This window comes from Thunnus albacares, chromosome 21 (genome assembly GCF_914725855.1).
Source record: "Thunnus albacares chromosome 21, fThuAlb1.1, whole genome shotgun sequence".
NCBI lineage: Eukaryota > Metazoa > Chordata > Actinopteri > Scombriformes > Scombridae > Thunnus > Thunnus albacares.
In genome coordinates, this window is record NC_058126.1 from 19,870,047 (window position 1) to 19,891,166 (window position 21,120).

The 21,120-nt window shown below is 39.4% G+C and overlaps 1 protein-coding gene across 11 annotated transcripts in view; it reads left to right on the plus strand.

Moving 5' to 3' along the window:
* The window catches only part of col11a1a (collagen, type XI, alpha 1a), a 104,639-nt gene that overhangs the window by 17,254 nt on the left and 66,265 nt on the right, over positions 1–21,120 (plus strand). For 6 of the 11 annotated variants that reach the window (XM_044339787.1, XM_044339788.1, XM_044339784.1 and 3 more), the window contains 7 exons: positions 1,021–1,185; positions 1,866–2,079; positions 5,002–5,164; positions 13,716–13,841; positions 16,287–16,379; positions 17,702–17,800; positions 20,518–20,802. In XM_044339787.1, the coding sequence (XP_044195722.1) occupies positions 1,021–1,185; positions 1,866–2,079; positions 5,002–5,164; positions 13,716–13,841; positions 16,287–16,379; positions 17,702–17,800; positions 20,518–20,802 (1,145 nt within the window). Of the gene's footprint in view, positions 1–1,020; positions 1,186–1,865; positions 2,080–5,001; positions 5,165–13,715; positions 13,842–16,286; positions 16,380–17,289; positions 17,476–17,701; positions 17,801–20,517; positions 20,803–21,120 lie in introns of all 11 variants that reach the window. The other 5 variants (XM_044339794.1, XM_044339790.1, XM_044339791.1 and 2 more) reach the window with 5 other exon arrangements.

The window sequence follows — 21,120 nt, forward strand, 5'->3', positions numbered from 1 at the left end:
AAGCGAAATGTGGCACGTTTATCATCTCATTTTGCATGAATTTTACTTTTTGATAATCCCAATTGGGACAATCAATCAATATACTATAGCCCTCTCAGGATCACCAAGGTAATGTTTTATACTGAGAGGGTTTCTGAAGAAGCAGCATAATTACAGTGCTTTCTCGTGGGTCTCAACGGGCACCACTGGGCCACACAGACTCCTTTATGTAAAGTGCATCAGGTTGAAAAGAACAGAAAACTCTGAGAGCCTCTGGTGACTCTTATCAAGGTAAACCTACCCAGGTGTTATAGAACCAGATCTCTGTTGGCACATTGTTCATTATGCTCTTTGGTTATCCTTGACAGAGATATTTCCTGTCAGATGAACCTGCAGAGCCACAGGAAAGCAGCATTTCCTACCGTAACTATTTAGACTGGCTCACTTGGGGGTATATCATTTCATGAAATGTTATTAAGGAGAGGAGCCTATGTTTGATGTCAATGCATTGACCTCCTGTTAGCCATAAGTTAATCATAGATGGGGTATATTATAAGTGTCAGTGATTCTTGGACAAATGTGCCATTTTTATGACACAGGAAAACCAGTAATAGTGTTGGTATGGGATCATAATGAGGGAATCTGCGCTTCACAGCATAAACTGGGTTAATCTTTGCTGCCTGTTTTTTTCACTAATAATGAAATCTGTGAGAAATTTACCCCACACCTAGCCAACATAATGAGTTTTATTATGCTTAATACTTTTATATAACACACACACATGCATGTGTTTAAAATTCAGAAGAACTGCCATATAACCACCCATAAATAAAACACTTTGATACAGTCAGCATTTTATGTTCACTTTTGCCATTCACATGTCTGATCAATTGGCAGTTTGGTGTTGTGCATTGGTTCTTAGCAAAAATTTTTCATATGCTGATCATGGTGATTAACCAAGAACACTTTCACACCAAATGTTACCTACAAAAAAAAACAATGCTCTGACCTAACTGATGTTTCGTCTGCTTCCCTGAACAGCAGAGCCAGTGGATGTTCTAAAAGTATTAGAATTTCAAAATACCCCAGAAGGAGTGACGAAAACATCAGGATTTTGCACGAACCGAAGAGCATCGAAGCCGGACACAGCTTACAGAGTTGCCAAGCAGGTCCAGATCAGTGCCCCCACCACACAGTTATTCCCTGGTAAGATAAACCTCTCAGTCTTAAATCCCCTTCAACTAACTCATATGTGTACATTTGCGTGTTTTATTTGTGTTTCCAAAGTGCCTTTTGACAGCTCTGTGAATGTCATTGATTGGAATTGAATTGCTTAAACTTTTAACTGGACACTTTTAAAGAGACACAAACAAGTCTCTTAAAATTGTGTTGATGTGTAAATTTCTTAGATGAGTAAGGAGTAATGACAGGTTAATGTCAAGTACTATGTTTTTTTTCATTTGAGTATTTGTTGTTGCACCAATTTTGTAAAGGAAACTTATGAAGAACTCTTTTTTTTTGGTCACCTCAGCCATGAAACTGTAATTTTGCTGCTAATGCTAACTACCTATTGCACATTTTCTTTATGCAACAGTCAACAACTAAGGGTTTAAAGAACAAACCTGGCAAAGAGACCAAATTGATACACGTAAAAGCAAGCTGAAATCACTCAATGTCACGTCATCATATTGTTGTATACATCAGTGATATAGTAACCAGGTTTTACATAAAAAGTTATTGTCTTGTTGCATTTTAAGGGAATGGGAAGAAACCAAAACATATAATATGACAAATAGTATGTTTTTGTCATGTTGGAAGTGTCCTTTATCACAATGACTGTAACCCATGCATCTATCCCCTCCATTCCTCCTCTTTTGGTTTTGCAGGAGGTGTTTTTCCTGAGGACTTCTCTATCCTGACCACACTGCGCCCCAAGTCCGGCCTCCAGTCCTTCCTGCTGTCCATTTACAACGAGCAGAGAGTCCAGCAGCTGGGTGTGGAAGTGGGACGCTCACCTGTCTTCCTGTATGAGGATCAGACTGGCAAGCCAGCCCCGGAGGACTACCCCCTGTTCCGTACTCTCAACCTTGCTGATGGAAAGTATGTCAAATCTCAAACATTCAATCACACAATCCAATATTCACTCACACACCCTTAGACTCACTGTTGAAGCTGATGCAGAAGAACTGGTGTTGTAGCATGCAGAAAGGGGAGTAAAGACCAAGCTGGTTCAAAGGGAACATACCAAGATTAGCATAAACTGTTGACTAGGGAAGGTATTTGCACATTCAGCACACTTTATTCATTTATTACAGGATTCTCTGGGGTTTAGCTCAACAGAACAGTCACCAAATAATTTAAGATTTAAAACTTAGAATTTAGGATTGTTAATACCATCAAGGCTATGCCAGTTCATAGCACTGGATGCAGTGATTCAGGGTAATCCAGCATATACGGTACCAGTCAAAAGTTTGGACATACTTTCTCATTCACTTGAATGAGAAACTGTGTCTAAACCTTTGACTGGTACTGTGCATATATTGTAATGCTTGTTCTTGCAGCTGATACAGATCAACCAAGTAGCTGCAACACAGATGTTCTGAAGACACCTGTAGTGGTCAATCTACGGATATTGCTTTTTAAAAAATGTATAACTGGTGCTTTCATTTGATTATATATTATGTCATACGGTTGATCAATATATTATCATTTATGGGAAACTGGAATGGATTGTGCTGTATTTTGATTTGCATTTGAATTCCCAAGAGTATACATGAGTGGGCATTCTTAAGTTGGAGTGATTTCAGTGGCATTTTTAATTTAAACTAGATAAATTACCACATCAACTAAAACAAATTCAAATACTCAAACACTTTCTGATTTCCACCGACTTGTTCTTGATAAAAGAGAGAAAACAACCCAGATCTTCCCATTGTTGCACCACAGGTGCTCATCACTGGATTATCCATCTCATCAGGGGTCTGTGGGCACAGAGACAGGTCAGAGACAGGGAGACACTGGATTATTGGGGCACAGCAGGGACTGCTATGGGCAGCCTGACCTCATCCATGAACTCACTGCCTCTGTTATTTTAGAGAGGGGGGGGGAGGGGAAAGGGGCAGTTCTAAACTTCCCTTTTACCCCCTCGGATTACCTCACCCAACCAGAAACAGTGCTTCTAACCTTTTAGCATAAACCTGATTATCTGCTCCCAGGTTCAGAAATCCCAGAATTCTCACTCAGAGCTTTGGCTTAGCTGACATGAGCCTGTGTGCAGGGTTAAGGGAGGAATAAATAAACAGATAGGCAGCTGCTGGGAAATGCATCATTTTTAATAGTATTTTATGGTGCCCTCCAATGTTATTAGAGTTGTTTTTTTACTTGTTGAATATGTTACATGAGAATAGTTTGTTTTTTGAGCTTTTAAAGGAAGTCATAGCCCGGTCACAATATTTTTGTGACCCAAATGGGCTTTAGATGAGATCTAGTATGTACACATTTATTATGATGGAAGGAAGCTTGGTAAATCTTTTAAAAGTCTCATGTATGCAATAACTTCTTTATGTGAAGGTTGCAACAAAGAGAAAGAGTTAACACTCCTAGCCAGCTTTGTGTTAGTCTTGTAAGGCTGTTTTGTCCACTGTGTAGTTTTGTGACCCGCTGTCTAAGGGGCAATGTTCTCTGTAGAGGATTTTTAACGCTTCTTGGTCTGGATGCATTCCAGCTCCAGGCCTTGTCTAAATCTTTAGCGACTACAGCTCAGGCTGTGTACAGTATGCAGTTATTCATTGTTACTAAGAAGCGTACGCCAAGCTTGAAAAGCGAGGCACAATGATGATATTGATGAGGCGAAAAAGAGCATTATCCTTTTATTTAAAGGGAAGGGGAGGTGAATGGGAGGATTTTTAGTGAGCTGCACATTCTATACAGTTGGTCTAATCTTATTTAAGCTCTTTAAACATGCTTTTTAAAAGATCACATTTATATTTGCTTTTTCAAATACAATGTCACTCTTCTTCTTCTGATCATAATGCACTCCAAAAGTTTGAAAAATTGTTTAAATCTATTGAAATCAACATTTGCATTCCTGCCATATAAGGTGACAAGTAATCCGTCCTGCTGTGCTGCTAAGCCTTGAGAGTGTTGCACGTTTTTTTTTCCTCTAAGCTCCATTCCCCATCCTGGAATGTGTCTGTATGATCGAGCTGTGTTCAAAGGAATTGAACATTTCTCTTCCTCTGATAACAAGATTTATGAAAGAGATTAATTAGTAAATGATCAGATATACTGTATATCTGTACCTGTGATAAACGCTTCTTATATTTCCATCTGGAGCTACAGTGTTGCCAGGTCTCATCTTCCACCTCAGAACAATGTTTTGACTATGTGTCTCCTGCTCTGGCAAGGCAGGCCTTCCTGGATCCTGACACACACTTTCCACAATGTTCACCATGTCTGTCATGCCGAGTAACCCAGAAGGAGGATTAAGTTTGGAGTTTAATGAGTGTAATCCCGTGTTAAACAGGGCCAAAGTGTGGGGGCAAGAATGTGGTCCACTGCTGCCTGGTATGCAATAGCCCTTAAGTGCAGTGGCAAATGGTCCAGAGGAGAAGGAGGTGTCAGACTCACGTGTGACCCCGGTTAACCCTTTGCATCTATGGGTGTTGTCGATCATAACATATGATACATAACTCTGTTGTTCATGTTTCTTGGAGCATTTGCTTTCATAATGAACTACATTGTACAACAGAGCATTCTGGGTTTCTGTCTCTCTTTTAGGTGCGTTGTGATGTATTTAAAGAGGATTATATCTTTAGGGTCCTAATTTTTGCATGGCGTTTATATTATATTATGCTCTGATTTCAGTAACTATCATAGACTCACGATAGGCAGTAAGAATGCCTTAAAATAACCTATATGCACCACAGTAACTAAAATCTTTCAGTTACAATCGGTGACTCTTGTACTGAATGGTCTTGGCCTCTTTTATTACCAATCTCCTCTCTATCTTCCTTTGACCAGGTGGCACCGTGTGGCCATCAGTGTGGAGAAGAAGACGGTCACCATCATTGTAGACTGTAAGAAGAAGATCACCAAGCCTCTCCTCAGGAGTGACCAAGCCTCCATCAGCACCAACGGCGTTACTGTGTTCGGCACCAGAATTCAGGATGAGGAGGTTTTCCAGGTAAAGTTTTCAGCACGATGGATTGTGTTGACATGTCCATTGTGATTGAGTTACTTGTGCCAGAAGGGATGAGTTGCAAAAGAAAGCTGTCCTACAGACTAGAGGTTTAGTTTGTTTTGGATTTTGCAGCTCATTTGTTTACAGTAGAGCTTTTTTTTTTTGTTTTCTTCCACACTTCATTCCAAATAATTGTATTTATAGTGTGTCTGGATTTCCTTCTCTATCAAAATGTTACTTGAACTACTTTGCCAAACAGGGTTTTAGCTAAAGTCCCATCATGGCAGCACTATCCCTCTTTGATGCTGCCAAAAAGGAATGTGGAGATGATAGAAACCAGGACTAATCTGGAGGTCATCAATTCTTTTGATTTTACAAGGAACTCCACAAAGATATCATAAATATCCAAGGCCTTTTATCTGGTGCTATGGCGTAGCTTGATGCAGGAAGAGTCACAGGAGAAATTTTCTATGTAGAGGTCAAACAGGCTTGTCGAACAGTATATTTCTTGCTTTGACAACATTCTGTAATCACTCTTGAGGAATAAAGCCAAAAATCACCAAGTCCCAGCAAACAATGATGGTAAATATATGGTAATATAGTGATTTCTAGGCCAACAGAGGTCAATACTCATTCTAAGCTGGTGGCTGCATGTTGTCATATTTTGTGAGATTGGCACCCAAGCTATGTCTTGTGGTTGGCCTTGCCACCTTTTATACATCATTATTGCTTGTTTGTTTCAGTTTTTCTGCAAGGCACACCTGGGCTTTTGGTGAACTAACATAGGCTTCTCTTTACCTTGTAATTAAAGACACCTAGTGCCACAGAAGCCCCCTTTCCTGATAAACCCCTAACTCACTGTTGCAGCTTCACATGTTAGGGGTTTACCAAAAAGTAGCACCTTTTTTCTTTTGGATTTACTTGTAATCTGATGGTTTACGTTGGCTTGAAGTGATGAATGACTTGGTTAGATAGATGGCAGCCATAATATTAGCTTTCATTTGAATTAGGTTGTTTTGATTGAGATATGATACACACACTGAACTGAACTTCTTGCACAGTGAGAGGTTTTCTGTCTCTTAAACTCCTATTTTGGTATAAAAAGATGCCATGTAACTATCAAATTATGAATGCAATAGCAGTTACTTTGCATTTATCCTTATTATGTGTGGAAAAGTGTATTCAATTACCAAACATTCAATTTTGGTTAAAAAAAAAAAAAAAAAAAAAAAGATTAGAATATTGTCATGTTACATGTAAATTGGCCATAGAGAAGAAAGACTTGTGCTTTTACAGTGGGTGAATTGGAAGGTTTGAGGTGCCAAGGATGTGTCTAGCTGAATACAAAAATATAATTCCTCCAGTGTCCATAAGCCTACCACCTATTTTTCAAAGGGCAAATATCACTTGGCAATGATTGTGTTTTAGCTTTTTACAGTAATATTCACTATTACTGTATGCGTAGTTCATGTCCTGCTGGGAAAGTCCAACATCTGGGAATTTAAATGTGTGAATTCAGAAAATGTGTGAAATTTCTTGCTTCTTAATTGGCTACCTGTGTCTGTTCGACATACCCCATGTCTGTTAGGTCTTTCCTGGGAAAAAATGTTCTGTTGTAAAGTAAGTGATACATTTTGTGCCACCTACAAAAAAATGATATTGGACAAACTGTTTGCAATATAAGCAACACTTTTGGCCAAACTGTCGCTCATTATCAAATTATGGAGACTAAATTATAATGGGTATTTTTCTGGGATTCAGGGTTTGTTACTACCCCCTCACTCAGTGATGTGATCGCTTTGCTTTGAGACACAGTTCATCCAGAGGTGGATACTGGCATGGGTTCAGGCGGATGTTAATAATGACAGACAATGGCTGAATTGTCATGACACTCTTGGTCTTCTCTGGGGGGAAGTAAACGTCACTGAAAGGCTGTATGGGGGCTGTGTTTACTTGTGAGAGAGGGCTGGTTTGTTTATGGGCAGCAGGAATGACTAGTCATTATTCTGATGCCATGTTTGAATGATTGATGTTGGTGCTCTTGTTTTAAAGCCATTTTTTCTGGCATTCCTTGCCATCGCCACAGGAACACAGGGCTGTGCATATTTGAGACCATGTTGTGTCTGTGTGCACAAGGATTTTTTTACTTTCCATGTTTCTCATTACAGTATATCACATTTCAGATATTTGTACTGCATGGTGTGCTGACCTAGTGCTACACTGAGGTCATTTGCATTATAGCATGCAGGTGTTATAACTAGAGCTATGATTTCATGCAATGGGAGCAATAGGATTTAATACAAAGAATTGAAAAGATGTTATCATACTATACATATAAGTTTTTACAGTTTGATGATACATGGTATGATGTTAAGATATTTATCAAGTTAATAAAGATTATTTTAGCCTCTGTCAGTGGTGAACTGACAGAAGATGGCACCTCTTACTGTTTTTGTTAATCATTTTACTGTCCTCCATTAGTAATAAATCAGTTATACAGTCTCTGATATCTGATTGCAGACTGGTGGAGATTACTATATCATATACTCAACAAAGAAGATCTAGCGACTATTTTTTTCAGCTTTTTATAAGTTTGATTAGTTATTTTTATTAGTTTTATAAGCAGGTCTATGTTCATATCTCCTGACAGGTTTGATTAGATTTATGAGAAGGCACCGAAGCCAGCATTTGAATGAAACAGTGTGTCCAGTCAGAGGTTGGCCAGTGGAAGAAGGGCTGAAAATAGGAGCCATAAGTCAACAGGGTCTTCTCTGTGTGGTTTTTGGAACAGGTCTCCTGTCTGTTCTCTGTCCCTGCTCTCCTCAGAGATCCTCAGGGCCCGTTGCATGCTGGGATATAAAGGGGAAGGAAATACCTCAGTCTTGTGCATTCAAGCCAATGGTTATGATAAAAAAATCAGTTTTATTGCAGCTTCTTGTCATTTTCGTTTGTCAAAATGATTTGTTTTGATGTGGAAGCATAAGAAAGTGCAATGGGGTTACTTGATGTAAGACAAGTAACAATAACTTGATCTACAATGTAACATATGTATAAGAAAATCTGAGAAAAGTAAGAAACACATGGCACTAGCTTAACTGTTTTAGCAGTGACTATTTCTCTATTTCCTCCAAAGTTAAGTTTTTATTTCCCTTTTAAACCAGTGTTGTAGGAGAGGTTTTGATTTCTGAGAGTATATTTAATAATAAATTCAATAATAATAAAACATTACAACCATTTTCTCCCTTATTCAAACTCTGACATTCGTTTTCACAAGCTGACCTGCATTTTTCATAAAAGTCTATTCATGCCATACCTGCCCCAGGTTGGAGGCGACCACCGTCGCAAAGGGATCTGGTTTAGATGAATGGGAGTCTTTCATTGCCCGTCAGGCCTTCCTCATTTCCTCATCTCCTCCCCTCCCTGAATATTCTCCCCTTCTCACCACCTCCTCCTCCCTTTCCACCCTCCCCACCTTGAGGCCTCCCTACCGTGCCAAAGCCATGAGACCATCTATTCATGCCTGGCTGACATTACCTGTCTGAATCGAGTACACTCCTATACATACCTGCCTATTCCCCCTATTTCTGGGTAGCAAACACTCATCAGTGCTCAGTGTGTCTCAGCTGAGGTTTTCCATGTCATGGTGCCCACATTACAAGATGCATCTTGTCTAAAAATAAGATACTGGTTTGAGGTTGATATTGTTTAACAAGTCTACCAGCCTGGATAGCAAATAGCAAAAGAAACATCTATAAAATGGCTTTTAGTGTGCTTATTACAAATGCAATATGATAAGAAGTTTCCAAATTTGTTTTTTTTAACTGCCAACAGATATAACTTGCAAATAACACATAACAATCCACTTATATTATAGTTCCTTTTTACATGCACATAGGGAAATATGTAGCAATTATTCTGTAACTTTTATTTAAATGAGCTGACTTTTACTACAAACATTTTTATAATGCAATATATTTTTCACTTCCACTTGTAAAAATCTTGGATCTGTCACTCCATTTTAGTACTTGCCAGCACTGATGGCTGTATTCAGAGCAGTGGCCTACTGTACTGTAAAAATTCAAAGCTAGCAAAGTTTTCCCTGTCTCAGTCTTTTAATGTCATGTTTTGGAGGCTTGACAGTCCAACTGTCTGGTAGCTCCTTTTGCTTTTTCTTGGTGACTTAGTTCTCCTCTCTTCAGGGCAACTGCACTGTACAGACTTTGAAGGGGGTTGGCTAATTGTTGTATGGGGACGTCTAATTACAGCTGGCTATGGTTGGACTAAATGTTGCCCTAGGCAGAGGTATGTCAAAGGACTCATGGTGACGACTGCTTGTGTTTTGATTTGGCCAGTGATGCCCTGCACTCGCTCTGTAATTACAACATGCAATTGGATTTTAGTAGAGAAAAGACAAAGGCACCACTGTATACTGATCATTCAACACATGGATGTTGTCTTCATGCAGCTCGTCTGTGGAAATCAAACACTTTTACTGTGCACTGCTTTAACCTTTGGCCCCACCTTGTGTATTTATATCCCATGGTGCCTTGTAGTCAGGATGAGGTCAAGGTGGATAGTGGTTTTAGAGTAAGATCTGGTATGCTGTCATGAGCTGTACACTGTCCAAAAACACCATTATTTCCCTTGCTTTTTCTGTTTCCCTGTTTGCACTGCATCACACATCAGTTCAAGGTAAATGTTATCTGATCCTAAACATGCCTAACTGGAAGTTATTGCTTAAAAATGACTCAATGACTCCATAAGTAATGATTTACACACTGCAAGTTAAAATATGAAGTTTTAAAAACAGTAGCCCAGTTACCTAGTTTTTGCAGGTCATGTCAAGTAGAATTCCAATGTCTGAGAATCCTTAATCCTTAATTTAACACAGAGCGTAAGAATTCAGGCCACACATGTCAAATTAAGTAGCGATGAGTTAACACTATTAGATCTGAACAGACACCGCAGACTCAAAGTAGGTCTTTGTGTGGACAAAATTATTTCAAAAATCACACAGTTTAGTATCATACCATGACTGTACATAGACTATACAGTTTATCCTTAAGGTATATAACCCTGTAGTTATTTTCACTTTATTACCATATATCTTTCATGGATAATATTAACTGTCATGTACTCTCATGTTCTTCAGAAAGAATGCATAACAAAACAGTGTATATACATAGCAGGTCTAAAGCTGTAAATTGATTTCTACAGGGATTCACAAGTCTCAGCTGTTGATCTTGACCCCACTTCTCTCTTTCAGCCTCTCTTTTCCTCATTGACCTCTGACACCGCAGTCATTAACACGCAGCCTCATGGGCCTGTTTCTGTGCAGTACTGTGCTATGCTGTAGCCAGGAGGGGCATATTTTGGAGCTCTGGCTTTGCTCCAAGTTGCCAGAGGCTTTTATCTCAGCAGTCCACAATGGAAGACAGGCCCACAACCTCAGTATAACTCTCCCCAGGTGTTTCCCAGCACAAAACATCTTTTACCATCCCAGCTGCTCTCTCTAAATCCTGGCCTGACTGTCTCTGGATCCCTCTTGGTGTTCCTTCCCTGACATCAGTTTCTCACTTGTCTTGTCTTGGGTTTGTGAATTGGTTCTTCTTTGTCAGATGACTCAGCTGCAATCTTATTTTCTGCTGGAAAGACAATCTAATGCTGCAACTACTACAATTTACCTTGACAAGTAGATATGCTGTAGATGATTGATATAGGTGTTCTTCAATGTCAGCACTCCAAAATTAAAAGACTTTTATCTTTTAAACCCATGTACATGTTGGGAGTATATCCGTCATGTTGCTCATGCCCTCCCATGAAACAGTCAAAAAGTTTTCTAGTTGTGCTGATCTGGTCTGATGGTTGAACACCATGTCTCCACAGCCTATTTGTGTGCAGACGAGTGGCTCTCAGACATGGACTAATTAGAGCTGACTCTAGGCAGGGTTCAAGCATTCACTGTTGGTCTTAGGGTGACACATGAGGTAATACATGTCAACTTGACTCAGGGCAAGGCTTGATCTCTCTTTCTCCGTCAAACCTCCCCAAAGACACATACACACACACACCTCAACTGAGACCTTTTCAGACTTGCCACCTAGTTTTAGTATTGTCCCATGGCCACTTGGAAGGTACATTTTGTCTTTCATAATCGATATGGTAAATGTTTTGAACAGTTAACATAGCGGTTAAGAGGTATCATATCTTTCAGGAATGGTGCATCATTGTCCTTATGACTGTTTTTTTCATTGCGTGATATGTTATTTTTGTTTTATTCACCAAAACTTAAAGGAATAATTCAAATATTTTGTTTTGGGAAATATGCTTATCAGTATTATTGCTGTAGTATATATAAGTATATTACCCAAAATCAAACTATTCCTTTAAAGAGAAAACTTACCTTCTAGCAATAGCTGCATGTAGCTTTAATTGCTAAAATGCATTTATCATCATGTTTCAACTGAACAGTTATCACCTATAGCACAGCAGACGTGAGGGTTTCAGACACTAGAAGTCCTGGTCACACTGCAATAATAACTCATCATAATAACAGCAGTATGATCACGTAGTATGAGGAGAGGTGTTGTGACTAGCCCACAAAACTAGAAAACATTCATATAAGATCAGATAAACTGGATGGAATGGGCCATTTGTTGTAATGGCTGACAAAGAAAGGCAGAGTGGGGTGTTTGTTGCATTGTTTTATGTTTGGGGTGCAAATGCACTGTGGATAAGTGTCTTACTTGTAATAGACTAACAATATAAGCTTTTATTATTATTAAAAATGCTTTCAACCAGTCAGATAAATCAAGTCCTCTTTAAAGTAGCATTCCAGAAACTCAGAGGCATACAGGGAGGAATCTCTAAAACTGTGAAACGAGATGTTGATGGATGGTTACACAGAGAAAGTTTCAAGAAGCTCTCCTTGTTTTCCCATGGGACAAGCCTTAGCACATAGATGTTAATACTAAGGTACATGTTAAGGATCCATACATCTAGTTTTTACACAGGGAGGATACACACACACACACACACTCATTCTCCTGACAAGTTGCAGCTTGCTTCATTTCTCTTGTGTTTCACTGCCAGTCGTCTATTCTGCTCTTCAACACACACACAAATGCATCAGGATTTTACCTCTGGGCTCAGGCATCTCTCTGTGAGCTAACACAAGACATACCCCTCCATCCACCTCCCAAGAACTCCTCAGCTGTCTTTGCAATGTGTATGAGGGCTCAAAAAGCCTCCAGGAACTCAGTACAAGCAATTACTGACTCCAGAGTAAAACCCAGATTCTTTCGCCAATGTGTTCTCTCCCTTGCAGTGAGCTGTGTTCTTTGGCTGTAGGACTGATAACAAGGCGAGACAGTGTTGGAATGGTGTCAAGCATTGTGGTGTCCTGTCCCAACCATAGAGAACATTGTGGTTTGGTTTGTGGGACTTTACTTGACCATGTCTGAGATTTTAAAGGTTTTCCTTTTGTCTCTTTCCTGTGTGTTATTTTGAAGGTTTTCAGACAAAGCCATTGTGTATTGTTGGTTTTTTTCAATATTTTCTTTCAGCTTTCCCAAGGGACATTTTTAGAGATGGTTTAATTTTAGCACACTCCCCTTTGACAGTCATTGCACCAGACATGTGACCAACCATGTGGTCATGTGGGCTAAATATTCAAATTAAAACCTGTTGACAATTGGGTTTGATCGGGTTTGTTTCAGAGCTTGACTGACAGTAACAATGTTGTTATATGAGTTTAAGAGTTGAAGAGTTGAAACAAAGACATGTACTGTGGCCAGATATTTCACTATTGAACTAAAATACTGCAACAATAAATAAAACAGTAAAGGACTGAAAATGAATTAGAATTCGAATAATGACTGTAAATAAAAACACAAAAAATTAATTACACTTGAATTAAGAAAATTAAGGATTGAATATGCACAAAAAAGCACCCTATTGATCATTCATATGTTTTATACAAGCAGGTTTTCTGGCTGTTGCTGTTGCCAGGTGTTGCTTGTGTCTTGCAGATATATGTTTATTTGATTTCCTGAGGTAAACCCCAGCACTGATAATAATAATTTCCCTGCTGTCTGAACTCAGTTTCCTCCCTGCACCATGTGAGTGTGGACTCTGTGGGGTGTGTGTCGAGCTGTTTAATCATACAAGGGGGGAATTTACTCCGCCAGACTCCATAAGTGTATGGGACCTGAGAGATCTCATCTATAATTTAAGATTTACATTTATGCCAGCCTCACACATACTGTGTGAGTGTATGAGACATGAGACATGAGACATGAGATGAGACATGAGTCCTCTTGTCAGTTTGTCTGTGCCGCCTTGTCTTGTCTGTCACTTGTGATCTGGTTTTATTTAAACTTTAGCAACGTACAGAGTTGTTAGTAGTGGTAATATGCATGTAAATCATTCAAATTCAAAATATTGATTTCTAATGTTAACTGTATCTTTGGCATGGAAGATTACATGTGGGCAAAATCTGCTCCTGCATGAAGTAAGTGAACTGACTCGAGTTTCTTTTTCTTTTTTTCTGCAGGGTGACATCCAGCAACTCCTGATTGTAGCCGATCCCAAAGCAGCGTATGACTACTGTGAACATTACAGCCCAGACTGTGACACTCCCCACAGTGACTCCCTGCAGGCCCAGCAACCAGAGGACGAGGTCAGCCAACCAGGGAGGGTGGGGGAGATTCCACAAAGTACCATTCAAGGGTCCTGATTAATTGTGATTTTCTTAGAGGAAGAATGTAAAAAGCCTCATTTCAACTTGTGCATTGCATATTGCTCATATCCATAGCCTCTTGATATCTTTAACAGGCATAGTTGTCAGGTTGTATTTGCAGATTATAAGTCTGTGCATTCACATTGATTTAGTCTTGATTTGGAGGCATTGAGACATTTTGCAACTTTAGTGACCTAATTTTTTACTTGTTCCAAAGGGGTTTAGTGTACAAAAGTGACTCGGCTGTAGTATTTTGATAAGTAATTAATTAGATGTTGGGAAATTCCCTCCAGGAGTGCTTTAATAAGTGCTTTTGTGTCTGTGTCCACTTTGGCGAGGACTTTGCGTTGTTCAGTTAATGCGTTTCAAAGATCCACTTCTGTGTGAGACTAAGCTGCAGTTTTAAAGGTGCATGATCCTGTGGTACACTTGTACAAGTTTAAACAGCTCTCTAGAGAGTAATTCACACTGTAGATGTTCACAGTTACTTCACAGAAAAAAGTTGCTAAAATATGTGACGAAAGCTACCATAAATATTTTGTATTGCTATTACACTGCTATTAGTATGAGCTGCACAAACAGCAGTATTTCTGTATTTTCACATATTTGGTGCTGTATATTGCACCATTGTGGTGTTCCCTTAAAGGGTAAATACACACTAAATCAGTAGTCTGACCACACCTCAGTCAGTGATGTCATAGCACATGTCCTCCATCAGCTGTTCAAGGTAAAATGCCTGCTTGTGATGTCTCTGATTGGAGGTGTGGCCACATGTGCACTCATGTACTTGCTTGAATTTAGAGAAATAGAGAGCAGTGCAGCAGCTGTTGTCTGACTTGTGAAATTCAGTGTGTACAGATTTTTGCATTTCAAGTATCAACATGATACCAGGTTAATTTACTGATGATGGCATCAGTGCTCAGCATTTCAGCTCTGCTTGACATACAGTGTAAGGTGTTAGGTGTTTTTAAGTTCTACTGAAAGCAGCTGATAGGGCTATCTATTCTGTCTCTCTAATCTTTTCCTCTTTCCCTCAGTTGTCTTCTTCAAACTTACGGATGCAATGTAAAAGTCTATTAACCTGTTTACTGATAATTCTTATTCCTGTGAGTAAAATGAGTTGAAAACAAGACCAAGCAGCAGTCAGGGACACAGTGGAATAGGTTTATTTCCTTGTTAGCCTGTAGATTTATTAGGTATTTTAACTACTCACATATTTAACACTTATGCAACACTTATGCACTCGACTAAGTGCAACAAGTTAACCCTTCTTTTATGTTTGCCCATAAATCATTAAGATGATTATGATGGGCAGGGTGAAACAATCATGGACACTGACCACCTGTGAAATTGTTCCTCCCTAAAATTACAATGTGAGGCCTGAATTTAAGTCAGTGGCAGCTTAACTGAGATCCAACCATGTTTGAATTATTGGTTATTGGAAATATAAGTACATGCTGCCAAATAACATAATCCATAATTTTTGATCAGTTAAGCAAGGAAACATGTTAAGATTTGTCTACCAAGTGGCAGCATGAAGTGATAAACTTTTATGACCAGATGTCAGGGTTTTCCCCTGCATTTCATCTGACTAATATTACATTGTATAGTTAGGTTTTTTCTTCCTCGATAAGGAACTGCTAGAGAACTGAGAGAGGGTGCTTTTTCTTTAAATCAGACCCCTTTAATCTAGCTCACCTTAGAAGTCCTGAAGTATATAATTTACATGTTTGCAATGAGAAAGTTCCATTACGATGTGAAATGCAGCTGGCATTTTTATCTCTTAAGTTTCCCTGTTGTGTTCCTTTGTTTTATGAGCTTTTAAACTTCCCATCTGTTTATATGTTTGTAGGCTAAGACCAACATGGTCACTTTCAACATCTGTTTACTCATGTGTTCACCATACTAAGACCATTATCTAATTTAGTAACACGTGGTTCTTATTATTTAAAGGTAATGAAGAATGTTTTCATTAATGTTTCCTTAATCCTAATATATTATTATATTATGATATATGATGATGTGTGTATAATTATAATAATGTACTGATATTATTCAATCTCTAACCATTTTTCAGTGCTGTGGCACATACTTATGACAGTTGAATGTACTGGAACAGCGTTCTAGTACATGGAATACAGAGTGAAATGTTTTTTTAGTCGTATCGTTACCGCAATTCTTCATTCAAGTATTGTTTGCCATACATAATGATATAAAATTACATGGCTTTAACCATCTGAACATGTGGCATGCTCATGATGATATGTTATATATGTATCATCCTCTTGCTGAAAAAGCACTCTGCATCCTCAATGCTAATGCTAACACCAAGACCTCTCTCCATCCCCCTCTCTCTCTTTCTTCTGTCTCTCTCAACCTCTCTAGTACACTACTGATGATTTAGATTACACTCAGTTCTATGATTACTCTGAGGGAGCCACAGACATCGTTCCAACTGATGAGTATTCTGAACCACAGGTAAATGAAAAAAGGAAAAGAAAAGAAAAAAATATGTGTTTCCTGTAATGTCATCCATCTCTCAGTTTGTCTTGTGTGTCTGTGTGTCTCAATGTTATGTTTATGTGCACATTAATACTCCAGTTACTGTGAGTAATCAGCTCCATGATAATATTTTGATTAGATGTGCATACGGTATATATCAGTTGACTTGGCCTGTTAAATTTGGCAATAATCTAGGTTCTGACCTGGTTATGCCAACTCTGATTATGACCTTACAGTGAGAGGGGTGAGGCAGACTATTGAGTGTGCATGTAAACATACTCAGTGTGTCAGTCCTCCTTGTGTCTGTTTTATGAGGCTGCTGCCTTCTCTTACTGGTTGAGTGCTATCTGCTTTGACTGTTTCTTTGCATTCCAGCATGTCTTTAAAACTATTGTATGCATTATTGTCCATTTTGGAAGCCGCAGCAAAAGCAATCCAACCATTGTGGCTATTTTATTGTACTGCAATAGCGAAAAGAGTTGCTGAAAGGCAAATCCCTTATGTTTTGTTTGTGCATCTGTCCCAGAGTCATGCATACAGTATATATGTCCCAAAAAATCTCCTGTGTGTCACATGAAAGGCCCAGTTCTCGATTGTTGTACAGTACCCTTTCCACTCAACTGTCCCACAATCTGAAAGTAGAGTCAGTATGTTCTGAATTCCAATTGTAGCCCTTGTAGTTGTTGTACTGTACATGGTCAACATTTAAAGGGGCACCATGCACATCAACTACATGGGCTGCTACTTGAAAGTGGAGCACATGGGCTCTGACAGTTGAAGTAGAAAAGACTCTGTACATCAGTCGCGGATTGTGCCTTTAAATCATTTCCACTTTTGAATGTTCCATGTTTGTCTTGGTGTTCTTTGTCGCCGCCACCTCTTCCAGAGAAAGAAACGTAGTGTCTCCATGAAAAAGAAGAGGACCAGAAAGTCCCTCAGTAAAACTAAGGCCAAGCCCTTAAAGTTCTTGGCTGCCAAAAAATCACCAGCTAAAAAGTTTGCCACTAAGAAGAAGCGACAGATGCCTGGCTACCAGGCGACAGCGCCGGCACGACCCGGAGGCAATTTTAGGGTAAACGTTCATGTAAAGAAAAGACCAAATCCCATCAAGATCTTCCTTCCCCGAATTTTGAAGGGAAAATCTATGATGGTAGACTGAGAGCTCCCTAACCTCTTCCGTGTAGAAGTAGCAGAGTCTGTAGCCAGCTTGAGAGGACCCCTAGCAAACAACCTGTGGTTTGAGCGCCTCTGTGTTAACCCTCGCTTTATTCTTCTTTCCTTTTTTCAACATGACTCAGCTAAACAATGTAGAAGGAGATTACAATACAGACATTGACTACGGAACTGTAGATGGTACTCAAACTCAGTCCCCCTTTGCCACGAGTGGACCCATGGAGGTAATTTTCATCTTCATTCTCATCTACTTTTAAGAAACAGTGTTAAGGTGTTTTCGGAAATGTTATCCAGGACGATTTTGCCCAAGGAAATACCTGGTATGAAATGACAAAGACACAACCATTCAAAGGCATGGATGTGTCTGTTGAATTAATAAGATTTTGTTGTGTGGTAGAACTGATGGACAGGGAATTTTTAAAATTGTTTAAAAGCTACCACCCACTTGTTCCACTGCAAACACCAAGCAGATTCTTGGGATGCATTGCATCTTTAGAAAATAATGCAGTGGATGTCAATGTCATGTCAATGTCATGTCAATCAATTTTGGCTAAGGCTGCAGAAAAAAATCTGTGTTTGGCACATCACTGTTCGATTGTTCAGCTGAACCAATTATGAGTTTAAGGTATGCGATACTATGGGCTCTCTGAGATGATTCTATCAGAAACTGCCATACTTTCTGTATGTTAAAGGGGACCTATTATGCTTTTCCTTATATTCAGTCAATGTCGGATGTTCATATTAAATGTGGCCAAAGTGTCAAAATAATGAGGTAAATGTATGTAGAAGTAATCCCTGTGAGCAAAATACACGTGCCTCAGACTACTCTGAATGCTCAGTTTCCAACTGATTTTTCTACTTTCACCCTGAGCCGATGTCAGCTCGTGATGGATTTCTTTATATGGTCATCTACCTCTCACATAGCATGCGAGTTCACTGCTCCGCTTCACTAATATAGGGCATTTTTCCATTGTTTTGGGGGTAGACACACTTAGCCATGACTCGAGTTGAGCTGGCACGCTGTGAGTGTTTTTCCATTACACAACACAGCAAAGTAAAATAAGTTGTTTACCTGTTGGAGGTGTGCTGGTCGTCTGCAGCTCTTCATCAGACATCATTATCACTGTAGCTATATCAGCTTGTACTGTTCCTCCCTGCATTATTTCTAACTGAGCCGCTAAACAGAGAGCTCCAATGTCCAGATGCCAGATGTTGTGTCGACTGCTTTTTAGTGCCGCTAACGAAGCTCTGCTAATTCAGTGCTAATTCGGACAATAAAAATCTCCTGTAATTTAGTAATTTAAAAGCTTTTAGTATGAAGCGATAAAAGCAGGAAATGTTGGGTTTTCATTGGGAGTAACTTAACACGACTACGGCTGCCCTTCAGCAGACTTCTGGAAAGCTGGCCAATCAGAACAGAGTGGGCTCATCAGGAGGCGGGCCTTAAAGACACAGGAACTGAGACTGCCTGTTAGAGAGAGAGGCTGAACTGAGGGGCTGCGTAAAGGGCCAATATAAGTTAAATAAGGAGTTTTTTGAACTGTCAATCATGCAAAGATACTCTAGTGGAGTCCCAGAATAAAAATATAGTGCTGGAATTGAACATTATAGGTCCCCTTTAATATTTGAGATAATAAAGAGGCTTTTGTTCTGGCAACATGTGGCTTCGAGATTCATTGGCCCACCCTTTAATAAGAACCACTCAATCTTTTAGTGAAGTAACATGTGCTCCTTTACCAAGAGCCAAACATGTGTTTTCTAACATTTAGATACAGTGCTGTTTGCTGAGAAATGTTGCCTCAGTCACATAGGCTTGTCTGTTTTTATTACCCACACAAAGAGAAGGAGAGACTTGCAGCCTTATCCAGTATTAAAAGAAGTTGATAATGGCAGAGCCCATACCAATGACATTAAATGATACTGCAGATTATCTGTTTGAAAATATATGCCCTATTGTCCATCACATAATAAGATTGGTTTTGATCACTAGTTCTGCTAATTATCTCTTTAAGAACTATGATCAACAAACCAAAATCTCCTCACAGCCAGCTATGAACTTGCATTGTCTCCTGCAGCGTTTGACAACGTGGGTGTGATTATACAGGCAGTTTTGAATGTATAATTTGGAAAGATGGAGTACTGCCAATAATAACTGTGTAATTGCATCCAGTTTGTTGCTCTCCAAAGCTAAATCCATAGTGATCACAGTTTTGAATGAAAGAAACAATTGTGCCAAGGGATTGTGGTTGTAGTACTTGTGCAAAATACAGAGTGCACCATTGTAAACTCACAGGTGGCATCAAAATATAAATTTTCACTAACAAATTCAAATTTTTGTTGTGAGTCCTGATGCACTCTGTATATCTGCAGAGCCACAATCTAGTGATTCATTTGATGTTCATGCAAAATGCTGCAAGTGTCATTTCAGACATTTATTTCAGCCTTCCTTTACTGTCAATATCAGTACATCATGTATGGTTATATGATAAAGAACAAAAGAAGGCTGAGATAACAAAAAGTCTGTCTCGACATATATGATTAACAGCCTTTTGATTGTCAGAGTTGATAATGATTTTATTCAGTCATAACGGTAACACTTTATTTATTCCGTCGTGTTATAATGTGTCTGTTTTACTGAACTAAGGTGTGCTGAGTGATCACTGCACTACTGAAGTTCACTCATTTGTTATTTTTACCATGTTCTCAGTGACTGAATTTTAGCTGTTCCTCCAACATAACTTAAAATTGCTATATTTTGGAATAAATAAGGTGTTGCCGCTGCTATTTTACACATTGTTTTGCATACCATGCTGAATTTATTTGCATTCTGCTTTAATAACATCTAAAAGTAGACTATTGCCTCAACTGCTACACTAACATCCTTATTTCCTTGGTTGCTCACCATTACTTCCCCCTTCTTCGCTTGGGTAACACCTGAAAGGCTGTGGAGGAGGATGCCTTTGGTGATTATGTCACAGAGGCCACTGCCATTGCTCCGGAGCCCACCATTGTCCCAGAAACGGTGGATAACGTGGACACTGGTGCAGAACCATATGACTTTAAGGAATATGACCTAAAGGAGTATGACATGGGCGAGGTTGACAACAGGTTGTATGATTACGGGGCATATGATGAGTATGGCACAGCCCCATCCAAACCCACGGCGTCCTACGATGATGAGGTGGGGCCTGGGGTTGCTGCTGAAACCGACGTTTCTGAAAGCACCGTAAGTACCACACCCTGACTTGGTGACTGAGGGGTGTGTGCATGAACGGCACGTGCTAGGGAATCATTCCGTCTTCCAGTGCACGCCTTTCTGGTCGGTTGCTTGGCATGGGAAATGTGTCATTGACATATTGAGTGTGGAGTCAGTAAATGCCTCTCTGTCTTACAGCTGTCTGTGACTGGTGATTTAATGACTGACATCTATGATACAGACAATGCATGCATCTCTGTTTTGTTTGAAAGGGCGTAACTGAATACTTCATAATTTGGGAGATTCTGACATACTCTACAATGTGTGCACAAGTACAGAAATCATTCA